The 26057-nt window shown below is 35.1% G+C and overlaps 1 protein-coding gene across 3 annotated transcripts in view; it reads left to right on the forward strand.

Moving 5' to 3' along the window:
- Positions 1 to 1008: 1008 nt before the first annotated feature.
- The window catches only part of dcdc2c (doublecortin domain containing 2C), a 36007-nt gene continuing 10958 nt past the window's right edge, over positions 1009 to 26057 (forward strand). Inside the window, exons 1-11 of one of the 3 annotated variants that reach the window (XM_088626548.1) lie at positions 1009 to 1558; positions 3007 to 3055; positions 6947 to 7023; positions 10122 to 10253; positions 10612 to 10761; positions 12760 to 12811; positions 15438 to 15491; positions 21223 to 21352; positions 22608 to 22708; positions 23854 to 24072; positions 24155 to 24331. In XM_088626548.1, coding sequence (XP_088482674.1) covers positions 1266 to 1558; positions 3007 to 3055; positions 6947 to 7023; positions 10122 to 10253; positions 10612 to 10761; positions 12760 to 12811; positions 15438 to 15491; positions 21223 to 21352; positions 22608 to 22708; positions 23854 to 24072; positions 24155 to 24331 — 1434 coding nt within the window. In that variant the 5' untranslated portion in view covers positions 1009 to 1265. Of the gene's footprint in view, positions 1559 to 3006; positions 3056 to 6946; positions 7024 to 10121; positions 10254 to 10611; positions 10762 to 12759; positions 12812 to 15437; positions 15492 to 21222; positions 21353 to 22607; positions 22709 to 23853; positions 24073 to 24154; positions 24416 to 26057 lie in introns of those variants that run through there. The other 2 variants (XM_088626546.1, XM_088626547.1) reach the window with 2 other exon arrangements.

The raw sequence follows: 26057 nt of genomic DNA on the forward strand, positions 1-26057 counted from the left end.
AATGCACCCAGACACTGCCTAGATCAGACTGCCCCTCCAGACTGAGCAGCCAGGGATGGAGGAAATTGGAAGTTGATGCTTGGAACTGATAAAAAAAGACCATTACAAATCCCATATAAGATTTTGCAACAAAGCACCTAAGTGATGCTGCAAACATGAGAAAAGTGTTTTGTGGTATGACATGATAAAATTGACATTTTTTGTTTTAAATCCAAAGTGTTATCTGACACTCTGTCAACATCAAGCAAGGTGTTGGTGTGTTTGCGAGGCGTTGTATTTCTGGACCCTCAGAATGTGTCAAGAAACTGGGTGTCACTAATGCCACATGCAGATGACGGGCATCACATATTGTAGTAGTTCAGGTGCGTAGCTGCGTCAGCATGCGTAGGCTGCAAAGGAACAAGTAATAGGTTTATTCCATGTTGAAAAAAAGAAGAAAGAAACCAACGTTTCGGCCATGGAGTCCCAGAAGAAGGCTCCACGGCCGAAACGTTGTGTTTTCTTTCTTCTTTTTCTCAGCATGGAATACATCTATTACTTGTTCCATCACATATTGTAGTCTACCAGAACGTGGTGATTTGTAATTTTTCTTTTATTCAAATGACATTAACGTTTACCTAACCTATGAAACATATTACTGTTTACAAATGTAATTATGTATTACTGCAAATTCATTTTGTTGAGAAACTTCTTTAAAAAAATAATTGCACAATTGCACAATGTTGTGAAACTTTTGGAAATTATTTCACTTTTTATTATTACAATATCTAAGAAAATGCATGTGCGTATCGATATAACTAGGAAAATGATAAAAAACTTAACAAGAAGAAGAGCTCTGAGTAAGCGTAAGGTACCTATAGCGTAGTTTTTTCTGGTTTCTCTACACCACACATCTGCCTTGAGAGTGAATGCGTTTGAAACGATGAGTTTGTATGGTGTGTGTGTTACATGTATGTCAGTTAATTAATTTAGAAGGCTGGTCCATGCTGCAGATGGTTGCCATGGAAACACATCAAACAATGCTTCTGTGGTACTTTACCCGGAGAAACTGCCACCGATCAAGAAACAATACTGCTCGCCGATAAATAAAAAGTCTGGTCATGGATACCTGAGAATAAGAGGATGCCACACACCCGAATGAGCGCTGGTGTCTTAGCCAGATACTTCAGGGTTTCACTTTACACAAGGCTATTCTGATGACTTTTGCTACTTGACCTAATCTATTGGTCGGAATTTAAAACCTGTTATTGTCACGGCAGAGAAAGATGTCCGGGATTTCAGGCAGAGCTTCAGTCCCTCAGCCTCCGCCGACAAAAACCGTCGTGATGTACCGCAATGGGGATACTTTCTTTCCCGGCAGGAAGTTTGTGATCAACCAGAGGCACATGTCAACTTTCGACACGTTTCTGAGCTCAGTAACTCAGCGGGTGGAGGCGCCTTTCGGTGCTGTGAGAAACGTGTATACTCCGCGGGACGGGCACCGGATTTTGGATTTGGAGCATTTACAGCACGGAGAGAGATACGTAGCTGCCGGTGCAGAGCGATTTAAAAAGCTTGAGTGAGTACCAAATAGAGTGAAGTGTTTGTAAATACTGAGCACGGACAGTGCCAGACGTTGTGCGCGCTAAATGTTTAGATCCACGATCCTGTCCAATTTACAGATTCGAATGGGATTAACGGATTTCCTAATTTGTGAAAAGCTCACAGCTACTACTAACCTACCACATCAGCAACAGCAACATAAAGAACAACTGTATCATGGATTTAGGTGTACCTTTAACATGTAATGCAGCAATAGTTTGAATAGAGCTAGACTCATTCCGTAAAGCTGCTCAACGAGTTGCTTTAGTCTGACTTTAGCCTCGAATAGTAGTAGTGTATTACATTTCTTAATTACCTTTCTTTCATAAAGCTTTGTTCCTGAAACATTTTATGTATCCTCTCAAACCACATCGTGGTCAAAAATGTGTAAAAGTACGTAAAGACGAAGTGTATGTACTGTACTTTTCCCAATTCTTATTGTTCCGCTTGGTCTTTCAGTTTAATTAAATTTAATCACTATGGGGGGGATTTCGATGCTGTTTGAATTCCACTTCAGTTGTATCACAGGGAAGTATAAATCTATAATTTATATCATACTGTGACGACTCTGTTGGTTACTTAGTACAGTACCTAGTGCAGGAAGACATGCTGGAGCAGGTGATTTCAGGTTCACACACACTGGTTCATTAGAATAGCATATAAGTCACTGCGGGAAAATAGATGAAAGACTGCTAGACAGACACAAAGCAAGGGATGGAGAGTAGAGACTCCCCCCCTTTATAGGAGAGAAAGAGTGGGCCTAGTTAAGGGTAAAGGGGAAAGTTCATAGGACAGTTTAACACCGGGGATGCACAATGCTACAATACACAGTCTGATAGTTTATGGGCTACTCTCATGTTTTATCAGATCTAACAGGACCTGCAAGTGTTCTATTAAGTATTTTTTGCTCAACAGTGAATACAGTGGGAGAGCAGATGCCTGCTAGCCCTTGCTCTTCACTTGATTGCTAAAGTGCCTATTCAGCCTTTTTCTGCCAGATCATACTAAATGAACATCCATAAATGTAAATTACAGTTTCTTCTTTGTGCTGACATTCCTTTCAAAATCACAGTCATTCTAATTTGAAATTAATATGGTTCTGTACTGAATGTTTCTATGCATTACCTGTCCATTTTGATCATTCACATCAAATCCTCTGGTTTTTACTGCAGTCTGTAAGAGTATTTCTCTTCTGAAGAAATTTGTTACACCCACTGCACTGAATGTGGTCATTTGTTTGGTAAAGTGTCGCTATGTGGGCTGATGCTGACATATGCTATCTTGCTAATTGCTAACACAAGGTGGCTTATGTGTTTTTCATTTTAAAAATAATAATTTATAGTCATAAGAAGAACAACAATCAGCTCCTGTTTATCCATGCCAAAGTCTTACAAGTCAGTCTAACATACTTTTGTTTTCTTGCAGCTATCTTCACATAACAACAAAGAAACCACAGCGAAAGAAGAATGAACTGGTAAGCTTATAAGGATGTGAAGTGGTTATAAAACACGTTTTTTCACATTCTGGTCCTTCAGAGACAGTTTTTTAATGGTAATTCCACATGAAATCTTAATTCTCTAAGTGAAGTCATTATATGCTTAATTTGAATCATTAACCCTTCTTTAATAGTCTTTGAAGTAATTTATAGAGGCCTATAAAATGTGATGCAGTACAGTGCTTTTAGACAACATTTGAAGAGGCCTGATGTAAAGGGTTGTGACACTGACATCAGAAACTTCTCATTACTATGCTTATGGTGCAGGTTAACTTTGACTGCAGTTTGTTCTCATGATAAGAGATGGGCTTCTGTAGGATGTCGTCCAGGTGCTCTGTTCATCAAAAGGTGGCAGCTGTATTATGCTAAAACACATTTGGGATCCTTTGGGTTAAAAATATAAATGTATAAAGTATAAATGTGAAACTATCTTCCTTTTCTCCCCCCTCCCCAGTTAATACCATGCACAAAAAATATCCTTAGAACATTGACTGATAGCATCAGATTAAGTTGTGTTTAGTTTATTAAAAAAGGGAAAGTAATTCAAACCATAGCATAGTAAAAAAGAGATACTTCTCAAAAAATCTGCATGAAATATACTAATCACCACAGACGAAGAAGTATCCCCCACAATATAAAAATATATTTAGGAATATATTTAAGTGTCAAATATATAATAAACTTAATTATACAGAGAAAATATTTCAAATATAGTTTCCACATGTGTTACACATGTTTTGTAGGATTCTTTTGTAGGATTCTTTTCTAAAGCTGTTTTTGCTTATTTGGTTGTAATGATGATACACACGCATCACATAACACATTAATAGAATATAATAGAATACAGATTACATACTGATTGCTTAAATAATCCAAAAATGTGGATCTTACTCATTATGTATTCATCATGAACAAGTTCCTCAGTATGCATACAGTAACTCATACAGAAGTGAAAAGTGGCATATATTAATACAGTTTAATGGCACTATGGAGAAAATTATAGCTGTCAAGAGTGTTTACTAATTGAATCCATCCTCAGCTATTCAAAGAGAATGGAACACTGATGTTTGCCCAGGACAGATTCTTGTTTGTGGATTCAAAATAAAATGACCTGTACCTGATGAAATAGCAAAAGTCCACCAGCAAGAAAAATGCTTATGCTGGCTTGGGGTCCTGTCTACTAATGAAAAGAAAAGATGTACATTATGTGCCAAGTAATTTTAAAATTCCCAAAGTGATATCTTTGTAGGTGGTACCCACTGTGAAATGATTAAATGTTGGACATTTGTCTTCCAGCTTAAATAGTTGAATTCCCCATGCATAGTAGAATACTTGCATTTAATGTAAACAATTTAATGTAATGTAATTTTTTCACGCATTAAAGGCCCTGAATTTTAAGTGTTTTTGAGTGCATATACAAGCCACATGAACAGTACATAAGAACACTGTTGCCCCGTTTGTTTTCTATATAAGGCAACAACATTGCAATTTAACTCAATAATGACTTTTTTTCCCCTAATCTTGGTCTCTATATAGAACAATTTAATTTTGGCCCAAATGTGAGAGATAGTCACTTGTTCTTCAATGCAATATCAACACTAGACCTGGAGATGAACTGGAGAGTTGGAGAACGATATCTCGCTCCTCTGTATACTTGTACTGTATATGGCTGGGATGACAAATAAACTTGAACTTGAACTTAGGTTTTATTAACCAAGTCACTTTTCTTTATGAAATCATGTGCAGTTTATTTATATCTTCTTATGCATTCAGTAAAGGCTCTTTTATTATTTAATTACTTTGAGAAATAGATGAAAATGATTTTAATTTAATTGACTTTCATTTACGTTTATGATTTGTGAAGATCTGTATATTAATGATTTATTTCATCCTACACCTTTAAAGGTAAGGTTGTAAAATGATATTGTTTTGCAGCTAATTTGCTGACTATAAGAAATTTAATTCTAAGTCCAATTGAATTATTTACTCAAGTAATAGATTTATTGCAGAAAATTAGTAGTTGCCCTACCGGTGAAAAGTATATATTATATACTTATATTTATATTATACATAATTAGTATGGATTCTATACATTATAATATTAAGTGACAACTTAAAAATCATATTAATAATTTGTATATTAATATTATAACAAACACTTAATAATGTGAACTAGCAACATCTTTGGCATTTATTGTCCAACAGCACCACCATCAGCTGATGAGTTGATAATGTTCCCTTTATTAGCCTACCGCATTTACAGATCTGGTCCTGATCTACATAGGGACCTGGAATACTGTATATATACCATTTATAAACTGCATATAGGAAATTCAAATCACTCAAGGACTAAAAACGTACTGGTTAGTTAAGGTGGTTGTAGTCAATGAACAATGCAATTAAGTCATTAGGAGCTCAAGCTGGATTTCAAACCACCCAGACACTGCTGACATCAGACTGTCCCTCAAAACTGAGCACCTGGGCAAGGATAAAACTGGCTGCTGATTCCATCATGAGGTGAATGCTGACTTTGAAACAGCTACAGAGCTCAATGGCTGAGATGGGCGAAAATGTCCATGAGTCAACAATCGCGCTGTTTTAGTATGTTGAATCTATTTATCAGTTACAGATGTCATATCATTTATAGCTTAAAATAGAAGAGCAAAAGAAAATGTTTGCAGATACAGTACCTGCATTACTGCAGTGTGTTTGAAAAAAAAAATCTAAAAAGAAGAAAGGACTGGACTCAAGAGCTGCAATATACTTCCAAAGCTGCTTGTCACTTTAAATTCATTCTTCCAGTTAAAAATGAGTGATGCCTTATAAAAACTTTGATTTAGATGACGTGGAATTACATTTCACTTGATATAAGCTATGACATTTAAATAATATAGGGCACTATCAATTGCAATATTGTACATACTGTAAGAAAAGAAGAATTAAATTTACTAAGCAAATTATTAACCTGCTTAAAATAAAATAACAGAACATTTTAGATTTTTGTAAAAAGTTCTAGAAAAACAACATGTGTAATTAAAAATTTTGACTTTAAATCGTAGGATGTTACATTAAAATAGTACAACACATTAGTAAGATGTCATTTAGAACATTGTGTTAAATTGTGGTCACCAGATGAAGTACAGTATATACTGTAGTTGCGCTGCATTGAGACAGGCCCGCTGTGAGATGCTAAACAATCTAACTCTATAATCCAGAGCTTCCTGATTCTTAAGAAGGCTTCACTTGGACCTGATTCAATTATTCAAAATTCTTATGGTATTAATCAATTAATCAATTAAACACTATGGACTTCTGATCAGAATCAACAGTGAAATACGAACAAGACAAAATGAAACTAAGGGGAACTGTATTTAAAACTGAGAACAAGATTCACATCTTTACAAATAGTGTTGTGAAAGACTGTACCAAGCTACCCATTCAGGTTGTCAAAGCTGATATCCTGGTATCTTTCACAAGAAGCTTAACGAAATCCTTAGCACAGCTGTAAGAAGACAAGCAGCTCCTTCGTAATCTTCCTTTTGGCATCAGTCCACCATTGTTCAAGTTTAAGATCATAAAGTGAAACTGACATTGAAAGAAAATATACTCACTAAAATACTGCCATATTTAAGATGTACCATTATTTTCCTGCACTAAAAAACTTCATCTTAGATTCTTCCCAAAGACATTATTGTTACTTTTGATAAAACGTAGCAAGAGAAGGAAACAATCCAAAAATTAAATGCTGTCCAGTCTTGTAGAGATGTAAAAGAGTAATCATTTTAGGTCTACTTTTAAGAATAATAGGGCAACTTTACTTGAATTGTCGGATACTCTATTTTAAAATCTTTTCATAATTTTCATTTACAGATACGACCTGTGATTCACAGCAGAATAATCGTTTCTGCAAGATGGAAGAAAGTTTTGCATGAGTCATGTACTATCAAGTCAGTAAGGATTTTTTTGGAAGTTATTGTACTACAAATGTTCCATAGGTAGCAGATTATATATTTTATAAGCAGGGTAAAATAAACAATTGTTTAACTCTGTCAAAGAATACCTTTTCTGTATAATTGCAGCATAAAGTTTAAAATCACACCTTAGTCATTTTTTTCTAGCCTGCTGGGATTACTGGGTAGTGTAGCATAGTGGCTAAGCCATTGGACTCATGCAGACCCTACTTGTTTTACTCTGAGAGAGGTACTGTACTTTATCCTGACTACTACAATCCATCCAGCTCTACTAGTAAGCATGAGCATTGCTGAGGGGTGATTTCTGTGATGGGCCAGTGTCTCATCCACGGTTGAAGTCACAACTTCTCTAGTGTGCTTAATGCTACAGCCACCAGGATGAGCTCTGGCCTAATGATCAGCTCTGGTATAGACTTTACCTACTGTGATTAAGTATACTATTTCAGCTTTAATTACAATGTGTACTCATGTTTGAAATTAAAAATCTCGATATGACATAAACTGTATTGGAAACAAAAACTGTCTGAAGCTAGCCACAAAATAGGACTGATAATGAACTTCCATTACTAAGCATGACAGCTGCACACTGGCAATCCATAGAAAAAAAGAGGTTCCATATCTTGTAGCTGAAGCTGTTCATCATTGCTTGACATAGCTTATCCCTTGTGAGTTGCCGTTCTACACTGCTGTCAACCTTTAGCAACCTTTCCTACAAATGTCAGATGGGGTTTACGTATGGGCTAAACTACAGGCGACCTAGTCCACTGTTTGAAAATTGCTCTGTGCTTAGAATGCTTCTGTGAGCCACACAATTTGTGCTGTGGCATTATCATGGTTGAAGTGTGGTTCTAATGGTCTGTTAAATTGCTATAGAGGCTAACAGAAAACATGCTAATTGAGGAGTGGGCAATGATGCAGTCTTGTTGCTATGATATTATTTCTGAGAGGGTGTGCAACACTGATTCCTTTTTGATGCATCAGTTTATTTATTTGCTTAGTTGACACTCTTATCCAGGGTGATTTACAATATGATAATTTAAGTATAAATCAAGAAACGTTAATCAGAATAATAGTGCATGTACATCAATTATTTAGTCATTAACATAACCTATAAAAAAATCATTCAATGACAATGCTAGCACAAACTGGAAGTGGGACTCAATGTCATGCAAATAAAATGAATAAGCAAGAACTAAAACAGCATAGAGAAAGTGTGGATATAGAATAGCAATTTAACTAGTAACGTTACCAGTTTGAGAATGAAAAACAGTGCAATATAGTGTACAAAGTATTGGAGGTTGTAGCTGAGACCTGAGAGATCACAGGTGTCTAAACAAATGAGTCTTCACCAGATGCTAAAAAGTGGTCAGTGAGCAGTTCTGATTTCTGTGAGTGGTTTATTCTATCACCAAAAGCTAGAGGGCATTAAATGAAAGGACTGTGGAAGAGAATGGATACAGAAAAGTGTAGGGAGAAATTGACAGAATAAAGATAGGCAGGAGAAAAGTGGTTGAATGAATGATTGGCAAGCATTAGAGTTTTAAATTGGATGTGTGCAGCAATAAGAAGGCTGTGAAAAAAAACAGTGGTAATGGAATACCAGGAAAAAAAATCAAAGAAGAAAAAAGACAAGTTAAATTGCAGAATTCTACATGAGCTGGAGCGGATAGGTGGAGTTGGCAGGGAGGCCAAGCATGACGGACAAACAAAATATTTTTTGATTAAAGACTATTGGAAAACACCAGGGTCTGGACTAGAACTAGAACTGAATACTTGGAAACAAAAGGGTGAATCCTGCAATTGTTACTTGTGAAGAAGTGGCAAGAAAATGCTACAACACTCTCTTGGTAACAGAGAGTGGTGGGAATAGGAGAGGCAGGGCTCAAGAGTGACACTTGACAGAGGATGAAGTGAATAGGATGGTGGTGGAGTTAGGAGGAAAAAGGATGGCAAAAAGGTCCACAAAAGGTGAAGAAGAGGAAAGTTAAAAGAGTGAAGACCTTGGGAACCTGAGCTAAAGAATATTAGAGTATATCCAGGAGTAGATGACCGTGAGACAGGAAGAGACATTAGGAAAGAAACGTAAAGGAGTAAAGAAAGAAAGCATCATCAGCAAAAAAAGGAAATCTATAGGGAGGAGATGGGAGGACTCAGGATGAATGTGTAGAGAGGGCAGAATGATACACAGGACAGAACCTTAGGAGACACCAGACTTCACGCTGCCAGCAGAAGCGATATGTCTAATCAGTGAGGTACTGTAGGAGGAAACCTATGCTTGAGCAGTGCCAGAAATTCCTAGGTAGTGAGGCCTGACAGAAAGAAGAATAGTGTGATCTACAATGTAAAAAGAGGCCAAACGATCAAGAAAGATTAAGGTGAAAAGAGAGGCAGCACAAGCTGCGTGAAGAGAACTAGTAACAGAGAGAACATGTTTGGCCTTGAGTGCTGAGAGAAATCTGGCTAGAATGAGTCAGTCAGCAAGTACTGCAGGAAGAGGTGTAAAAGGGAGCCTGGTGGTATTCCCATTCAAATGACACATTTTTATGTTTCTTGGTTTGAATTTGAATGAATGGGTGTCTTAAAAATTTAGCCTCTGAATATTTTTTATTTGTAATATGAATGTCTTCTGCAACACAAAACTTCAACTTCAACTACGCAAGCGTGCATGATACTAATCAGCTGTAAGTAAAGAAAACAGTATATGAGCTTTGGCTTTGGACATCTATTTCTGTAATCTTTTCAGTCAGTCTTACAATTCAGGTTTGTGTTTCTGTCAGTTGGCATGCATGTGTGACTGAACTTGGTCAATAGAAATGTTGTTTATATACACTTGAGCACAATTACAATACTATATACTGTATATTTAGTTTTTTATACTTTGTGAATCAAATTTATTGTAGACGATGTTTTCTGTAATATTTAATTTACCTCAGTTTTGATTGTTTTACAGAAAGTTTTCTTTAAAATATCAATAAATTATGTATCAAATATATTAATATAAAAAAAGGCTGAAGCTGAAGCACAACTATCACAAATTAGTTATCCTGAGTGTCATGTGTTGTTATGTTTTGTAGTGTTTTTACAAATGGGGATATCTTGGTTCCTCCAGCTCGAATACTAATACCAAAGTATACCCTGAGAAACTGGGATCGGGTGCTCGCCATGGTAACAGAGAAAGTGCACCTACGTACAGGAGCAGTACATAGGTAAGGAACATCTCTCATCCAAGGAAGACATACTGTGTTAAATACAGTGTGTCTTGTCAACAGAAAAGCAAGTAAAATGATTTGTAAATAATGAGAAACAAAGTTGTGCTTTTAGATCTTAGTGTAATGATGATATGTGCTAGGTCTTGATGGCATTCCATAATACATGCTGCCTAATATTGCTGAATCAGATATTTTTTTACATAAATGGAGTCAAACCTAATTCATAGCCATATCACCTCATGCAGTGTTTGTTTTTGATCTGATAAGCAATCCTAAAACATTACATGAGAGGTTGCACTGACAACTTGGGTGTGACAATGCAATACTTTTACTTTGTTTTATTTTCTTTCCCTAGACTATGCATGTTAGATGGGACACCATTACTTGGTTCAGTTGAATTGGAACATAACCAGTACTATGTTGCTGTGGGAACTGAAAAATTTAAACTCTTGCCATACTTTCAGTGGGTTCCCAGTAAAGGAACTATGAGAGACACAGGCCATGGGTAAGTATTGTTATTTAATTCAAGATGTAAACTTTTCATATGAAATAGCATTACTTGTAATTTGTATCACGTGATTCTATAAGCAAACATAATAGAACAGATTTTATTTTTATTTTAAATTAAACTTACAGTTTTGACCAAGAATAATGATTGTTTCGTTCATTAGAGGATGTGAACTTGGTGTTTTGGATAATGGAGTGCAGAAAAGAATCATACAAATGTGTTGCTGTTAGAGCAAAAGTAACAAAGAGGATAACAACTAAAAGAGATAGACTATTTTTTTAAGGTCTAAGTCTAATTGCATTCAGATTGCTGCTGATTTCAACTAAACACCAAATCTCAAATAATCAAATAAAAGAGTAAAGAGAATTTTTCAGATGATTAGATGAGCTGCAGTTTGAATGTCTTTTTTTTAAAACAAAAAAACATTTTAAGCACTTAGAAAAAATGTTCAAAAGAGCAATGAAGAAGAATATGGAAGCCCGTTTCCGCCAGGAACAAAAAAAAATGCGCTGTGGTATCTCAGAATTACAACTTAAAAACTCAGAATTGAGACCTGAAAACTCAGAATTGCGACTTGAAAACTCAGAATTGTGACTTAAAAACTCAGAATTATGACTTGAGAACTCAGAATTCCTACTTAAAAACTCAGAATTACAACTTTATATCTCCCTGCGACTCCCCTCGCTGCTCCCACCCTAGTTCATGCCTCACTGCATTGGCTCGAACCCAGGTCTTGCCAGATGAGCTAAAGAAAACCTTCTTTTTTAAGTAAAAAAGGACATACAATGGAAATATGTAAAAAGTATTTTTAAGTTTCAGCTTTTATAACTGTGAATTCCTCTGGATGTGAAGTGTCTATTTCTGTATCTTTTTTCATATTCTGTCTCCGTTTTTGTATTTCTGGTGTTTAAATAAAAACTTTTTTAAAAAGCCCACCGTCCACTATTCCACCCGGGAACTATGGAAGCCTCACTGGCGGAAATGGGATTCCATAATGAGGCTCATCATAACCTCAGTACTTGCTAGTTTTTATTTCAGCTGAATTAAGTTTCTTAGAAATTCAAGAGAAATAACCACACGCACTAAGAGGTGTTTAGAAATGTTTGTAAAGACGTAAGGCATAAAAAGCTTTGGCCTGAGTGTTAGGCGCCTGGCTGAAAGACGAGGAACCCCCCTCGATGTTACAGAGTGAAATTTAACCAATGGGTGGCAGCAAAGGTGGAGGTGGGATAGAGGAGCCATGCATACAGACAAATGCAAGGAAGAGAAAGGGGCTTACAATGATATTCATAGCTTTTCTGGAAGAGACAGAACAGAATTACAAGTTAGACTAGCAGATTAGAAGGAGAACGTGGTGGCACTCAGGCCTCCTGAACTTTCTTGTTCTAAACTTAAGATTTTATTAATTATTTCTTAATTATAATTAATATATTATTACTATTTAGAAAAACTAAAAAGTTATAGATTTCGACTTAGCTTCACAATGTAAGAATTATCTTAGAGATTCCAATAGTATATAAGTAGCAATCCATGCAACTTTTCAAGTTAGTGTGCTCAGTAGTTCAGTTATCAGTTACAATAAGTAAAAAACTGAATAGAAATAAAAGCTAATTGACACTGATATCACCAGGTCTAAGGAACAGGAAACACTGCCATATAAGAAGAGTAAACTGAAGACCAGAGGAATAGTATATGGTGCTAAAGTAGAGTTAAAGAATGCAGAGGATGTGCAGCTGAAGAAAATGTAGCAGAATGTTAGATAAGTGTTGTGTATTACATTTTATTCTCAGATAGCTTTTGGAAAATGCCAAAAATAATGCAAATATACATGATCATTATTTCTTTATTAGCTGCAATTCCATGTGACCCACAATTTGACTTACTGTATATACTGTACATCGCTCTATAAGGACTATAAAAAACATGTTTTGTTTATCAATTAATTGTGAAAATATTAACATATCAATTAATGAAATGGTGATTTTGCTGTTCTAGGTTCTACAATGCATTGCTACCTCCATTAAGAAAGGACAAGATAAAAGACATGGTATGTGATCTTCTCAAAAACCTAATCATTTGGAATTTAAACTGTAAGGTGGGCAATATCTAATCTCATTTAAAAGTTAGATACAGTCGATTTTATATTCTTATTGCATAATACTAACATGATTTATGTACAGGTTAAAGTAAAGTCCAAGCCAGTCACAGCAGCTCATTGTGCCTGAGTTTAGCCTGGTTTCTGTACCCTTAAGTGGACAAGAGAGCCAGTGACCAGTGATGCTGGTCTCACTAATACAGCTGGGTGGACTGGAGCAACTGGCATAAACTACATCACTCAAGGTCCTACAGCAGGGTCTGTGGCAGGGACCTTAACCCACAACACATCTGTTAGAACCCACAACACATCTGTTAAAAGTCTGATGGTTTACTCACTATGCTGTGTTACTCCCACTATTTATATTCACAGTCATAATTTAATAATTTCTAGAAAAACTGTATAAAATATAAGAACAAAGTACTATTTTGTTGTGACATATTCATATTAACTTTATGAATATATGATCACAATATACTTAATAATAAACAATACAGTGTATATTACCTGTTATATAGTATTTGAAAGATTTGAAAATCGAACCATGACATACCTCATTCTTCCAAGTTTAAAAATCCCATCACTTTCACTGAGAAGTACATTTTGTAAGATTTTCAAAGCGTTTTAATAATATTTACATTTTATTATTATTTATAAGTGGGAGAAAATAAAATATCTGCTATTCTGCCTGGTTTAAAGGAGAAGAAAGATACTGTTTATGACAACTGAATTGGGAATTGAATTGGGGTATAATAGGCAGAAATGTGTTTAGTAAAATATTTAAGTTAGACCTAAAGTGTGTTTTAATGTGAAGAGCTTTGAAAAGGTCTTAGTTACCTGTAAAGAAATACTTAAATCAATACAATATAATACTACAAATACTGTATTATAGTGATTTGCACTTCCTAAGAGGGTAATAAATTCAAGTTATGACCACAGGTCATATTTCATTTCGTTGAAGTAAAAATATATTTTCAAACTGCAAAATTTAATAGCATTTCAGGCCTGTTCTTTCTATTTAAGTGCAATGCTGAAACCATTCAATCAAACCTTATACATTATATTAGTCCAGGTGAATAGTGTATCAAGATAGATTGCTCTATGAAGACCAGATGTGTCCAATAATATAGCAATCAGTAAGACTAAATGCCATACAATACATATTCCTCTGAGAATGTATTCTTGTATTTTTTATCTCGTTTGGGAAAAATGTAAGTACAGATTCTATTTTCATATATCTGAGTTGTTGACGACCAGTCAGTATAAAACATTCTCAACATTAAATCTGCTCTTACTTTTACCTAATCGGAAACTTTGATATTTATATAAGATTTCTGTTAAATATTCCCTTCCTATTAAATACTGCATGAGCCACTTGCTAATGTATGGCATCCTATACAAAGACCAATTTCACTTCAAGATTTAATGAAAAAAAACATTCCTATACAGCATAATGCAATGATTTGTTTTGTTGATTAATTGTCCTTTATTACACAGATTTTGTCAAGGACTTTGTAGTTAAAATATAAGGTATTACTCAGCGAACATAAATACGGCAAGGAAGCAGGTGACATGGCAGTTAGTGGTGATCAGTCCTGGGTTAGAATGTGACCTGGTGTTCCGTCTATGGGTAATTTACATGTTATCCTTGTATTAAAGTGGGGTTTCTCCAGTTTCCTCCCACCTTCTAAAGACAGGATGACAATGTAAATTGTTGTGTGTAAAATATTATGTTGTTTGCCCTGTGGACTGGGCATGGCATCTCAAGCAGGTTTAAGGATCCTTGTACATTTTACAATTCGTATAGGATAACACATTCAACTAATGCCAATGTCCTTTAAAAATAAGTTTATACCTATCAAGAAAATTTATTTTGCATTCAGATAATGTTTGGTTCTAACCATGTTACCATGTTATATGAAAGGAAAACTATCTTAAAGAGTAATTACTGTATGTGACACATTTAAATGGGGTTCAGTTGTTAATTTCTCTTCATCTTATAAAGTTGATTTCTGTATTTGTAATTCTTGGTGGTTGTTATTCATTTTAATGTGTAGAAGCTGTTTTTATAGATATGTCTACCTTTTTAATTAAATTATTTAATAAAAGCATTTTACTTTATTATTCAGTGGTTATTTTATATGAGGTTGTGACCAAGGTTACATTAGGATTTTTTTATAAAAAGCAAAAATGACACTACTTTTTCAATTTCTTCTATTAGCAATTTGAAATCCATGTTATTTCCTTGAACTCAATTACACAATTTGTTTTCTTAATTATACTTTTTTATACTTTGTAAAAAAATGTTGACATCTTGACTTTTTCCATTAACAAATGTGTCGCAAATTAAATAAGGACAGAATTAGCCTTTTCAGTTATTGCAGAGAAAAACATTGAAAAAATATCATTTTTCTGGCTGGCTGAATGGCATGACATTTTAATGGTCCCAAAGCAAACAAACATTTAAATATGTGCTTTGGAAATTCTGTACAGTGCTCCATATAGTTATCTTGTGAAGTCTACAATTATCAGCTTTACAAATGCATAATGAATGTTCAGCCTGAATTTGTCTTCCCAGTATTCACCTGAGGGGGGAGACAGTGACTCTGCTATCTTATCCTCTCCTCTCCAGGTAATCTGGTATTTTTCTTTCAGTGCGGTGAGGTTGTTAAAGAATCTCAGCTTGTTTATGCCGTGCTATCTGTCTCTTTTGCATGACCAATCTGTAGAATTTGTTTCCTGTCACTCAAACATTTTTCTTATGATTAAACTGTGAAATCGTGTTAAGTAATATTTGAAATGTCTTCTGGTAATAAAAACATTTATATCTTGCTTAGGAAAGTCTGACTTACATTATGCAGACATGATCGTACTGGTAAAATGATATGTTAATTATACTTTTTTATTCCAATAGGTCAACTGAGAACAAATTTTCATGCGTGATACAATCAAGATCTCTTGTCCGTCATTAACTCGTGTATAGTAATATGAGCATATTTAAAGAATATCTGTTTCTTGGAGCAGACTTGGAGCATTGCAGTGTGTTATCAGCACTGATAAAGTGAGCAATGTTTGTAATAGCCTGACAGCACTGATATGTGGCAAGCCTGTCCAGCTTTCTGCTCTCTGTGAATATCATCAGTAGTTTTCCCTAACAGGAGATTCCATATAACCAAAGCCATTCTTAATAATTAGAGAAATACTTCAAAAGCATCTCGTTATTGTAAAGGTTTTAAAAAACAGAATTTCATTATCATATTTTAGTAACCTCACACAATTTAATCTCAAATTAGTTTTATTTAGTTTGTTATTTTATTTTAGTTTTATTAGTTATCACACGTTGCTTATATTAGAATAAGGGATCCAACAAGCAGACACCATCGATCCCAACTTAATAATTTAAATACTGTATATACAGTCTCAATTAATGCGATTCAAAAATATTGCTGAGAAGATTCTAAAGTCAACTTGAGGGTTCATCATTAAAATATACAATGTTTTGGCAGTAAACTCTGGTACTGCCTTGTGCTTTTGTCAGTCTCCTAAATAGGGTTTAGTTGCATGGTAGTTGCAATATTATGACAGGAGCCAATACCACAAAAAACACTGCTTTTCCCTCATTTGCATACACTGAAAGTGATTCTTAAAATATTAGACAATGGTAAATGGCTTTGACAGGTATGAGAAATTCCTTGTATTCAGATGGATCTGTTTCTACACTCTCAATAGGAAATATTAATGTTTATATTGTTTTTGCTTGAATGATGTGTTGGGATTTAACTTATATAGCCTTATCAATTCTAATTTATTGTGTAACCCCTGGTTTGTGCTAGGCATTTGTTATAGTGAAAACTGAAGGCAATTTTAATTTTTGTCAGTGACATGGATAGATAAATTACCTGATTGAGTTATGTAAGACTAATGTTCTCAAAACAGCAGATGTTTATGGCTTGTTCAGTGCTCCAGGAATAGGTGATTTATTACAAAATCTTCTAGGGAACGTTCAACTGCTGTTGGCACTGGCGGTGGCTGTTGTACTGAAGTTCTAAATGTAGTCTTATTTAGTCTTATAAATCCAACCCATAGACTGCAGGCCTGGACTTGGACCAGTGTATCTGAAATTAAGACATGAAACCATTTTTAGCATTATGCCAAGATCTATTCCACTACCTTGCAGTATATGTTTTTTTTCAATGTTTAATTTATTGCATTTAGATCTCTTTTTAAATCCAAATAGAATAGATTATACAACACCTGATTATAGGAAAAGAAAAGAAAATCAGTGACCTTTGCAGACAGTTCTTTGAAGTACATGTGAAGAATTCAGTTTATATATACATCTATTGAAAATGAAAATAATCTAGTGAGTGAAAAGACATAAATCTAATCCCTGACCCTTGAACATGGAACTACTACTGTATTCTTAGCTAGCACCATCTCAGATTTAATTCTAGGATTATTATTGTTTAAAAATTGTTTTAAAACAATATAATGTAGTGAAAATAATAAAAAATAATTCTGGTGGTGGTAAATATGATAAAAGTAATTATTTGGTTAAATGTCAAGGCAGAACAACAAATGTGCAGGACTCTGGTGATGCTTGTAATACGATGGCCGTGATTCTTTGAGGTCTTGCTCAATAAATCCCTGTTTTTCACTCAACCTGAGTTCAGAGCTGTATTTTCGTATTGTTTTTCTCTTTTTTTATCGGTTGGGTTTACCTTCGGCACCATGCCCTTGAAGAAGAAGGAGGGTTCGTCCCTGGCTGCAACACACAAGGGGAAATGCTTCAGTCCTGCCCCTGACCACGATGAATTTGCACCCATTATACAGAGAGCTATAGCTGCACAAAGTGATTCGCTTCGTGGCATGATCACAACAATCTTAGCTGAGTCTTTGGGCCCCGTTAACCACTTGTTGCAGGCTTTGCGACAAGAACTTAACACGCAAGTCCACACTGTTGAAAAACTATCTACTGCTGTTGACACACTAAAGTCTGATCTGCAACCAGTGAAAAGAGAATCTAACACCAGCCTGCAGCATCTGAATGAGCTCCAGGCTGAAGTGAAGATAGATCGCAATGCTGTAGTGTGAGGCTAATGGCCCTGCCTGAGGGTGCTGAAGGTGAAGACATGGCTCGGTCCCTCCAGAAGATGCTCTCTTAGTGGATCATTTCCCTTCCTACATTTTCTCCTGTCAAGGGTTGAAGACCCAACGGCTCTATGGTGGATCTGTGGGCAGAGTTGGGAGACTAGGGTGTTTGAGGGGGATGGGATGGGATGCGGAGGGGAATTGATGTAGTCCTACAAGATCTGCTGTTCCGTGGCATATCTGTGAGGCAGTGGAAATGATGTTTTGACCCCATTGTTTTGTACCTAAATACAGTGTTGTACCAAGTGAAATGGCAACACAAAATGGTTCTCACATTCTCCAGTTTTTCATAATGCTGGACTCTTAGCTGGTGGGAGCCCCATTCTCTTTCCACAATGGTCGGTTACTGGAATTAAAATTTTATCAGACATCATTGGAGATAACACTCTGACTTCTTATTCTAATACAGTATATCAAATACCTCATTCTTTTGTATGTGTATGCGTATGTGTTTCCCAGGGACACAGAGCTTCTTGTCCATCCCTTATATAAGATACTGGATGTAAGGAGCAAAACTTTGGGATTGGTGCCCTTGCTTTGTTCTCTGTTACTGACATCCTTGTATATATCCATCTCATAGAAGGCAGCGTCTCTGAGTGGACAAGATCAACCCAGAAAGTGGCAACATTGCTGTCAAATTAATTATGTTACATCTGGAGGTGACCAGTGTTTTGTACTGTGTGGGGCTTTTGTTAACATTGCACAAATGAAGCTCTCTACATCTGGGGTCCTTGATGTTGGGGAAGAAATTCTATGTCTCTGGGAGACCAGTGAAGAAAGCATAGTTGGTCTCCCTTCCATCCCCTATAGCTAATGAATTGGTTTTGCGGGATCCCTAAGAATGACTGTTTGGGATACAGGCGGTTTTATGGAAAGTGGGAAAGGGGTTTGCTCCTGGGGAGGAGGGGGTTATAGGGGGAATTGTGTTGTTTGTACGTCAATTTTTTGTTTGCTTAGTTTCCACAATAAAAAAAAGATGATCACAACAAATAAATGTGCTGTAGTTATGTCTATACTGTATGTAGAAATGCCGAAGAATGTTTTGTGTATAATGATTGCAGGCAATTTCTAAAACAACAGAATGTTTTCAAAAGGGTAATGAAATATTTAGCTCTGAGGCCAGGTCTGCATCTGTGTTTCAGATTTCACCCCACAGTCTCCATCAGTGCCAGTAGCTTGTCAATATAGACAGATGGCTGTTATCTTATATATCGCTTTCATTCTTCCATTTCTTTTCACAGTCCAAGAAATGTTGTTTTACAAAAGACACAGCATTGACACAATCAGTTATTTGTGTTTTGCCTCTTTTACTGAGCATTTTGGTTCCCATTCCCTACTTTCATATTATTCTTAATAACATAAACCATTACCATATTTGCATAGCACAAATATAGCACCATAGCACAAATTTAACCACCAGCCCTGTCATCAGACCTGGGCAGTATTTTCATACAGACTTAAGGGGATGTTGGAAACAAGCTAATGAACTATCAGTAGCTAAAACATGTTACAACTTTACTTTTTGTATTCTGACTATACTGTAGTGTTAAGATTGGTTGTAATTGGGCAGTTTGGAAATAATATTTGGGAAATATACTGTAGTCAGTGTACAGTACAATGCATCCATGAAATGCAGTGAAATTTATTATTGTAATGTGCAACTGTGCTCTTCTGTTCAAGACAAAAGAGATCACATTCCTATAACTTGCACATTCTTTTTAGACTTAGTCTCAGATTTGTTAAGCCTATTCAGATGTAGATTGGAAATCTAGTGAAGGTATTTTAAGCATTACCTAAATTAAACAAAAATAAAAATTAGATGATTTTTTTCCATAAATGATCTAAATAGTCAAACTTGTTATTTTTCTCTGTGGGAGCATGGGCATTTTGAACATGAGTAATTGTGCATGGGAAATATTTTCTACATACTATAATTTTCTCTACATGCTCTATATGCTGACAATAGGGACCGAGGCTTTGCTATTGTTCCTATAAATCATGGTTTATTGGAAAAGATGTTGGTAACATGCAGTAGGTAATATGGTACGTGGTTGACAAACCTTTGTTCATAACTATAAAAGCTGTAGGGATAGCTACTGTTGGAAACATAAAAAATATCCCTCTGTCTTACTGTTTATTTTGAACTACAAAATGACTGGGACCTCCCAGGGTTAACATACTAAGAGAAATGAATCACAAAGTGTATGTATTTCCCTGCTTAGATCAGTCTGGGATTTCTTGTGATTTTTTGTAATAATATTGCCAAACTCTATGTGCCTTGCAAACCTTTTCTGTTTGAACTTCTTATTAAAAAGTCAAAGGCTTTTCAAAATTAAAAAAAATCCAAAATCTCTGTCTCTCCATCCTTTTATCCCCAAGAGTCTATGTTAATAAACGAAAAAATGCCATTGCCTGACATCTCTTGCTGTAGACAATAAAAAGATAAGATAGTTTTGCTATGTACAGGGCCTTAGTCACTCAAAAGATTACAACCGAAAAACTATTTCATTTGCTTTTCTTTGTAAGAAAGAAATAACTTCCATGCTAGCAGTATCAATAGGTGCAAACTATAATATGTACTATCTATATGCATAAAAAAACAAAAAACTGAAACATTATGGAATTATAGTTCAGATTTATACCTTCCTATTCCCTGAGCAGAATGAGTAAATGCATCTTCTTTTCTGTGCTTTGTTCTGTGTTTTTTTTCTCTCCCAAGTCTCTTTTTATTATTAACATTCTGCAGTATACCTCTGAGTGAATTATTCCTGGAACACCTTTACCCTTTAAGCTTGTTTAGGATTTTTACTGTTTTGATCTTGCTTGATATATAAGACGAATGCAGTTAGAAATTCATGGCTGCCTAGTTTCATCAATAAATGATTAGTTTGCTGTGCTTTCTGGTGATTGATAGGCTTTGCATGTGTTGTATTGGAACCAGATGAATTCAATACTCTGAAACTCACAGGGGAACTACAAAGCATATCAGTTCATGAAACATTGAGGGCCATGTTGGAAATAAAAGTACAAAGTAAATTTCTGGTACTTTCTTTAAGAAAACAAACAAATTTGCAATGATAATGCTATCAAATTAACTAAAACAGTGTCAGTGTCAATACTTTCTTTGTTTAAGAAAACAAACAAATTTGCAATGATAATGCTATCAAATTAACTAAAACAGTGTCAGTGTCAAAATACTTTTTTGTGTGTAGTCCATGGATCGGAGAGGTCCATCAATTGGGCACTTGAGAGACCACACAGACTCCTTTTTCTACGCTAAGGAAGAGAGGGCAAAACAATCCAAACAGTCTTCAAAATTCCCAAATCTACTCTCGACAGGGGGTAAGTAAAAACAATGTGATTGTACAGTATATGTATTTCTGTCTCTGCTACCTTTGGATAAAATAAGAGCTGGGGCTGTTGTCTTTTGAAATGGATTTGTAAATGGGCCCCAGGCCACTAGAGGTTTCTGTAATTGTGGCATTAAAATTAATTTGTTTTGAATTCATAAACTATTCTTCTAACAAGGATGGCCTCGATATGAGAAGCATACTGGTTACCCAAGAAAGACTCCAACCCCTATACTCTGTAAATTTTTAATTTAGGCCTGGAAAAAGCAAGCACTGCAAATAACATAGTACAGTTAGATGCATTTTGTTAAAGTAAAAATATGAATCTTTATAATGTTAGGTAAAGGAGATGCCTTTCCTGATTAGTTTCAGAATGTGACACAGAAAGACTCCTTCTTAAAGTCAGGATGACTTTAAATTGATAGTTTCTAAGGCTAAATTGTAATATAATGAAGCAAGGTGACATACTTCAGTTGCTCCTTTAGTACATTAAAATATACTTTTTGATTAGAAATCACACAATCTAAAATAAAGTTAATCATCCTAACATTTTAACTTTATGATTTAATGACTTAAATATTGTGATATTTAAAGGAGCTGGTAACAAATAGTGATGTACAGTATATGGTTACTTGAGAAACATAATTTTACAAAATTTGAGAAAAACAAGTCATTCAATATAGTACTTGGTTATTTATGTTACTTTTCACTCTTTATATGCTTTTTAAGTATGTCAACAGTGATTTTGAAACTTAAAGCAAGGGCCCACATTTGCCTAAACTTTGGGTACACTTTATGTACAGCAGGTGCAGTAGCATTTAGAAAACGAAACACACTTTTATACTACACACTCAGATGTTGTTCTATGAATTGCTCCAGAAATGCTTTAATTTAAAAATGTATCAAAGATAGAAACAAGTGTCTGTTATAAGTGAATATTTTAATTTGAACATTTGGTCTTAATTGTCCATTTATGGACAGTGAACATTATTCTTAAATCATAACACTCAAGTTTCCTACATGACAGTGCTCTCTTATGAACTCACTAATTATGGCAAAGAAGTGCTTTATTTAAATGTTATCAATCTTTCACAAAGTACAGAGAATATCTTCCGTGTACAGTAGGTCCATGAATGCATTAAGTGATGGCATCATTGATTTCCATAAAATAAGTCAAAATAATTAAAGAGTAATATATGATTCTGAGGTTAAGATGTACAGTAATAGAGATTTGGCTCTTTTCTCAGAGGGAAGTGTGTTCAAAGCTAAACACAAGAGGAAGGAAACTCAAGGAGCTTATGAGGTTCAAGAAGACAGTCATATGAAGGTGGACTTGCCTATTGATCAGGTGACTGCAATTTCTACATAAAGAAGGTGGCTGAGCAGATTATATAATAAAGCTTTGGTTTGCAGTAGACAATGTTTTCAAAAGATGTTAGCAGGACTGAATGTGATCACACATTCTAGCATAATAACATCCATCTATTTTCAAACTGCTTCATCCACGTCAGGGTTGTGAGAAGCTGGAGTCTACCCAGTAGAAGGTGGGATACACCCTGGACGAGACGCCAGCACATTACATGGCACACATAGACACACACATGCACAAACTCACACCAAGGTCAATTTTCCCAAAAGCTAATTAAGCTACCAGTATGTCTTTGGACTGTGGGAGGAAAGCACCGCAGGGCAGTATGCTAACTACTGTGCCACCGTGCTACCCTAACATTATACCTGTATCTCAAATGATTTACTGTATGAATTTCTGCTGTGCAGCAAATATAGTAAATATATATTTTATAAATATATATAGCAAATATTGTAAGTGCAAATAAATGAAAAGACATTTCTGTATATACTGTACGTATTTGTTGCTTTTACACTCTTCATTGTCAGTTCCTTGTAAAACTCCCAGACTGGTGCACCCAGTAATACCATAAATTATTAAACAAATTAAGCTTGATTAATATAATTAACTATAGGTAAAGGTTCATTGCATTCTGAAATATAAATGAAAGAAAAGAAACACCGTTTCAGCTGTGGAAGCTCCTGTTCCTCTGCCACATGCTGTATGCATGCTGACGCAGTTCTCTACACGAACATAATTAACAATATTTGCTCTTATTGAAAGCTGATGTAAATAAGTCAATTAGGATATTGAATGCTGCACAGAACTCAGGTTCTTCACTACACTTGATAAAGTAAGCACATGAGACAGACAAGAGAATGTCCTGTTTTGGTAAAGGAAAATAAGTCTGGAGGATATCCTGTAGTGTTTAAATTGTTTTCACTGTCTTTACACCATGGCAAATGACAGAAATAAATTACATATGTTATTAATTATGCTTACTAATTTGCTGTTATTGTTCTTTACGGTTGACAAAGTAATTATCTCTGATTAATTCTGAATATGAATATACAGTGGTAATTGGATCTCTGAATAAGGAGTTGCAAATAATTATGTTTTTGTTTGTTCTGTTGTTCTGCTCCTAGGTCATAGCCAAAATTGTTGAAGAAGAACAGATTGACAGTGGCAATCAACTTCAAAAAGAGCATAAAGCAAGGGAAAGCCACAGTCCCTATAAGATACTTCTGAAGGATGGCAAGCAAGCCAGCATTCCAAGTATCCAAACGACACCTTCACCTCAAAATACCTCTGATCCTAAACACCCACCAAAACAAGACTGTGAGTTATCTGGAGACTTCAAAAAGGTTAGTATACCAACAAAAGTGTAGGCTGTCACACTCTATTTTCTTTGAAAGGTTTTTGAATATATTACAATTTTATGCACAGACTTCTGCTGACATTTCTCAGGAGCAACATAGGCAGCGACAGCGACAACCCAAGGGTCTGGAAAGAAATGAGAAAGATTCCAGATCTGCCAACTCTTCACTGAAGAAAAGAAATAAAGGTGGACGGAGTTCTACCTCCCTGACAGCAACTGATCAAGAGCTACCTGGAAGTATTGAGGTAAGTAAACCTCAATTTAAAGGCATTCAGAGCAAATACACTTTCTTTAATATTAAATGCTTGCATTAGCTATGGTTTGAAAAGTAATTATCACAATTTCTCCATTCGTGAAATGGCTGAATAGAAGCTCAACTTTATTATTTAAATTATGGATAAAATTCATTTCTGTCTAGAGGCTTAAATATCAGAGTTATATAACACTGCATAATAGATGAAAATCTGTCCTATTACATTACATATTATGACAAGTCCGATAGGAAGAAGTTACTTTTAAAAAATGTTGGATTGTATTTATAGGTTATGTATGTACAGTAAGTATAACAATATTTGCTCTTAACTACTATAATGTCACGACATGTGACCTCCCCAAGCATTGTCCCATTAAGGCTTGGCAAATTTAATGACCTACCATTATGTTGTAACTCCAGGCTGACCTCTCTTGGATCATAGATTACACATTATTCCCCTTTGTACTATTTTAAATAAGTTAAAAATTGAAATGAAAAGATCATCCTTTTATTTTTATTTTGTTTCTTAATTTTATGATAAAAGCCTGTACACTTAACTTCTCTTTCAAAATAAAGGATCTTGAAGTACAGTATGTGTTGTACAGGAAAATGATGTTAATCATAAGGAATGTGAATTTTGAGTAAGACTTTACAACCAGTTTGTTTTGTAGATCTGGCCATGACACGGGTTAATAACCCAGCTCTTGTGAAGAGTGCCATGGGTTCTTTAATCTCCAGTGTGAATTGTAGTCAATTTTAATGCCTCACATTAACATTATCTAGTCATATCTATTATTTTACTAAGAAAGTATTATCTCCACAGCTATTGGTGTGTACGTAATATATAAATAGCAGGAATAACATAGGCAATAAAAGACAATAAAGTTGTACTTTAATTATGCATTGAGAAACTTGTATAGCATATTGGTCTGACCTAAATAGTAAATAAGCAAATAAGCTCTTTAGAAAGTGAAGATTTTGCTTTACATCAAAGAATATTTCAAAATGCATTGTTTAAAATGTAGGTAGTAGACTTTCAGCATGACAGTGATGGGATTGCTGTAGTTTGCTCTTTTGTAATAAAGACACTTATTGAAATAATTATTGACTTTGGAGGGCAGTTATTACCTTGTTAAAGGCCACATCAATACCATTATCCCTTAATTAACACATTAAGCAAATCAGAAAAGCATTGCTGATTCAGAACTGCGATAGATCCAGTGAGTAGCAAGACTATAACAGCAAAGACTTAATTCTTCTCTTGTAAATCAGGAGACATATGGTTAGTGAAATCCTTGTGAGTTTCGAGAAAACTTTATTATTTTAGTTTTTATTTATTCCATGACTTTTTATTCATAATTTCCCAAATGTTAGCTTTTGTGTCTTTAATCTGGCAAAGCAGTGGGCAATTGGAGAATCCATCCATCTATTTTCTAACTGCTTTATCGAATACAGGCTTGTGGTGGACCCAGAGCAATATTGGGAATTATATTTTTTTATTTTTTACTATAACATTTCTTAAGCAGCAAAATCTACTTCATAATTGCCACCTCAGTTTTTTTTTACTAAGAAAGCCTTTCTAAATTGCATTAGAGTAAATAGGCTTTCAGTGTCATTGTTTAAAAAAGTTTAGTCATCTTAGAAGAGTAAATAAAGTGGTTACTTCTTAAGGCTTATTATAGTCTAATTTACTGAGGCTTCCTTTATTTCCCTTATAT

The sequence above is a fragment of the Lepisosteus platostomus genome, chromosome 3 (assembly GCF_059453375.1).
Source record: "Lepisosteus platostomus isolate fLepPlt1 chromosome 3, fLepPlt1.hap1, whole genome shotgun sequence".
NCBI lineage: Eukaryota > Metazoa > Chordata > Actinopteri > Semionotiformes > Lepisosteidae > Lepisosteus > Lepisosteus platostomus.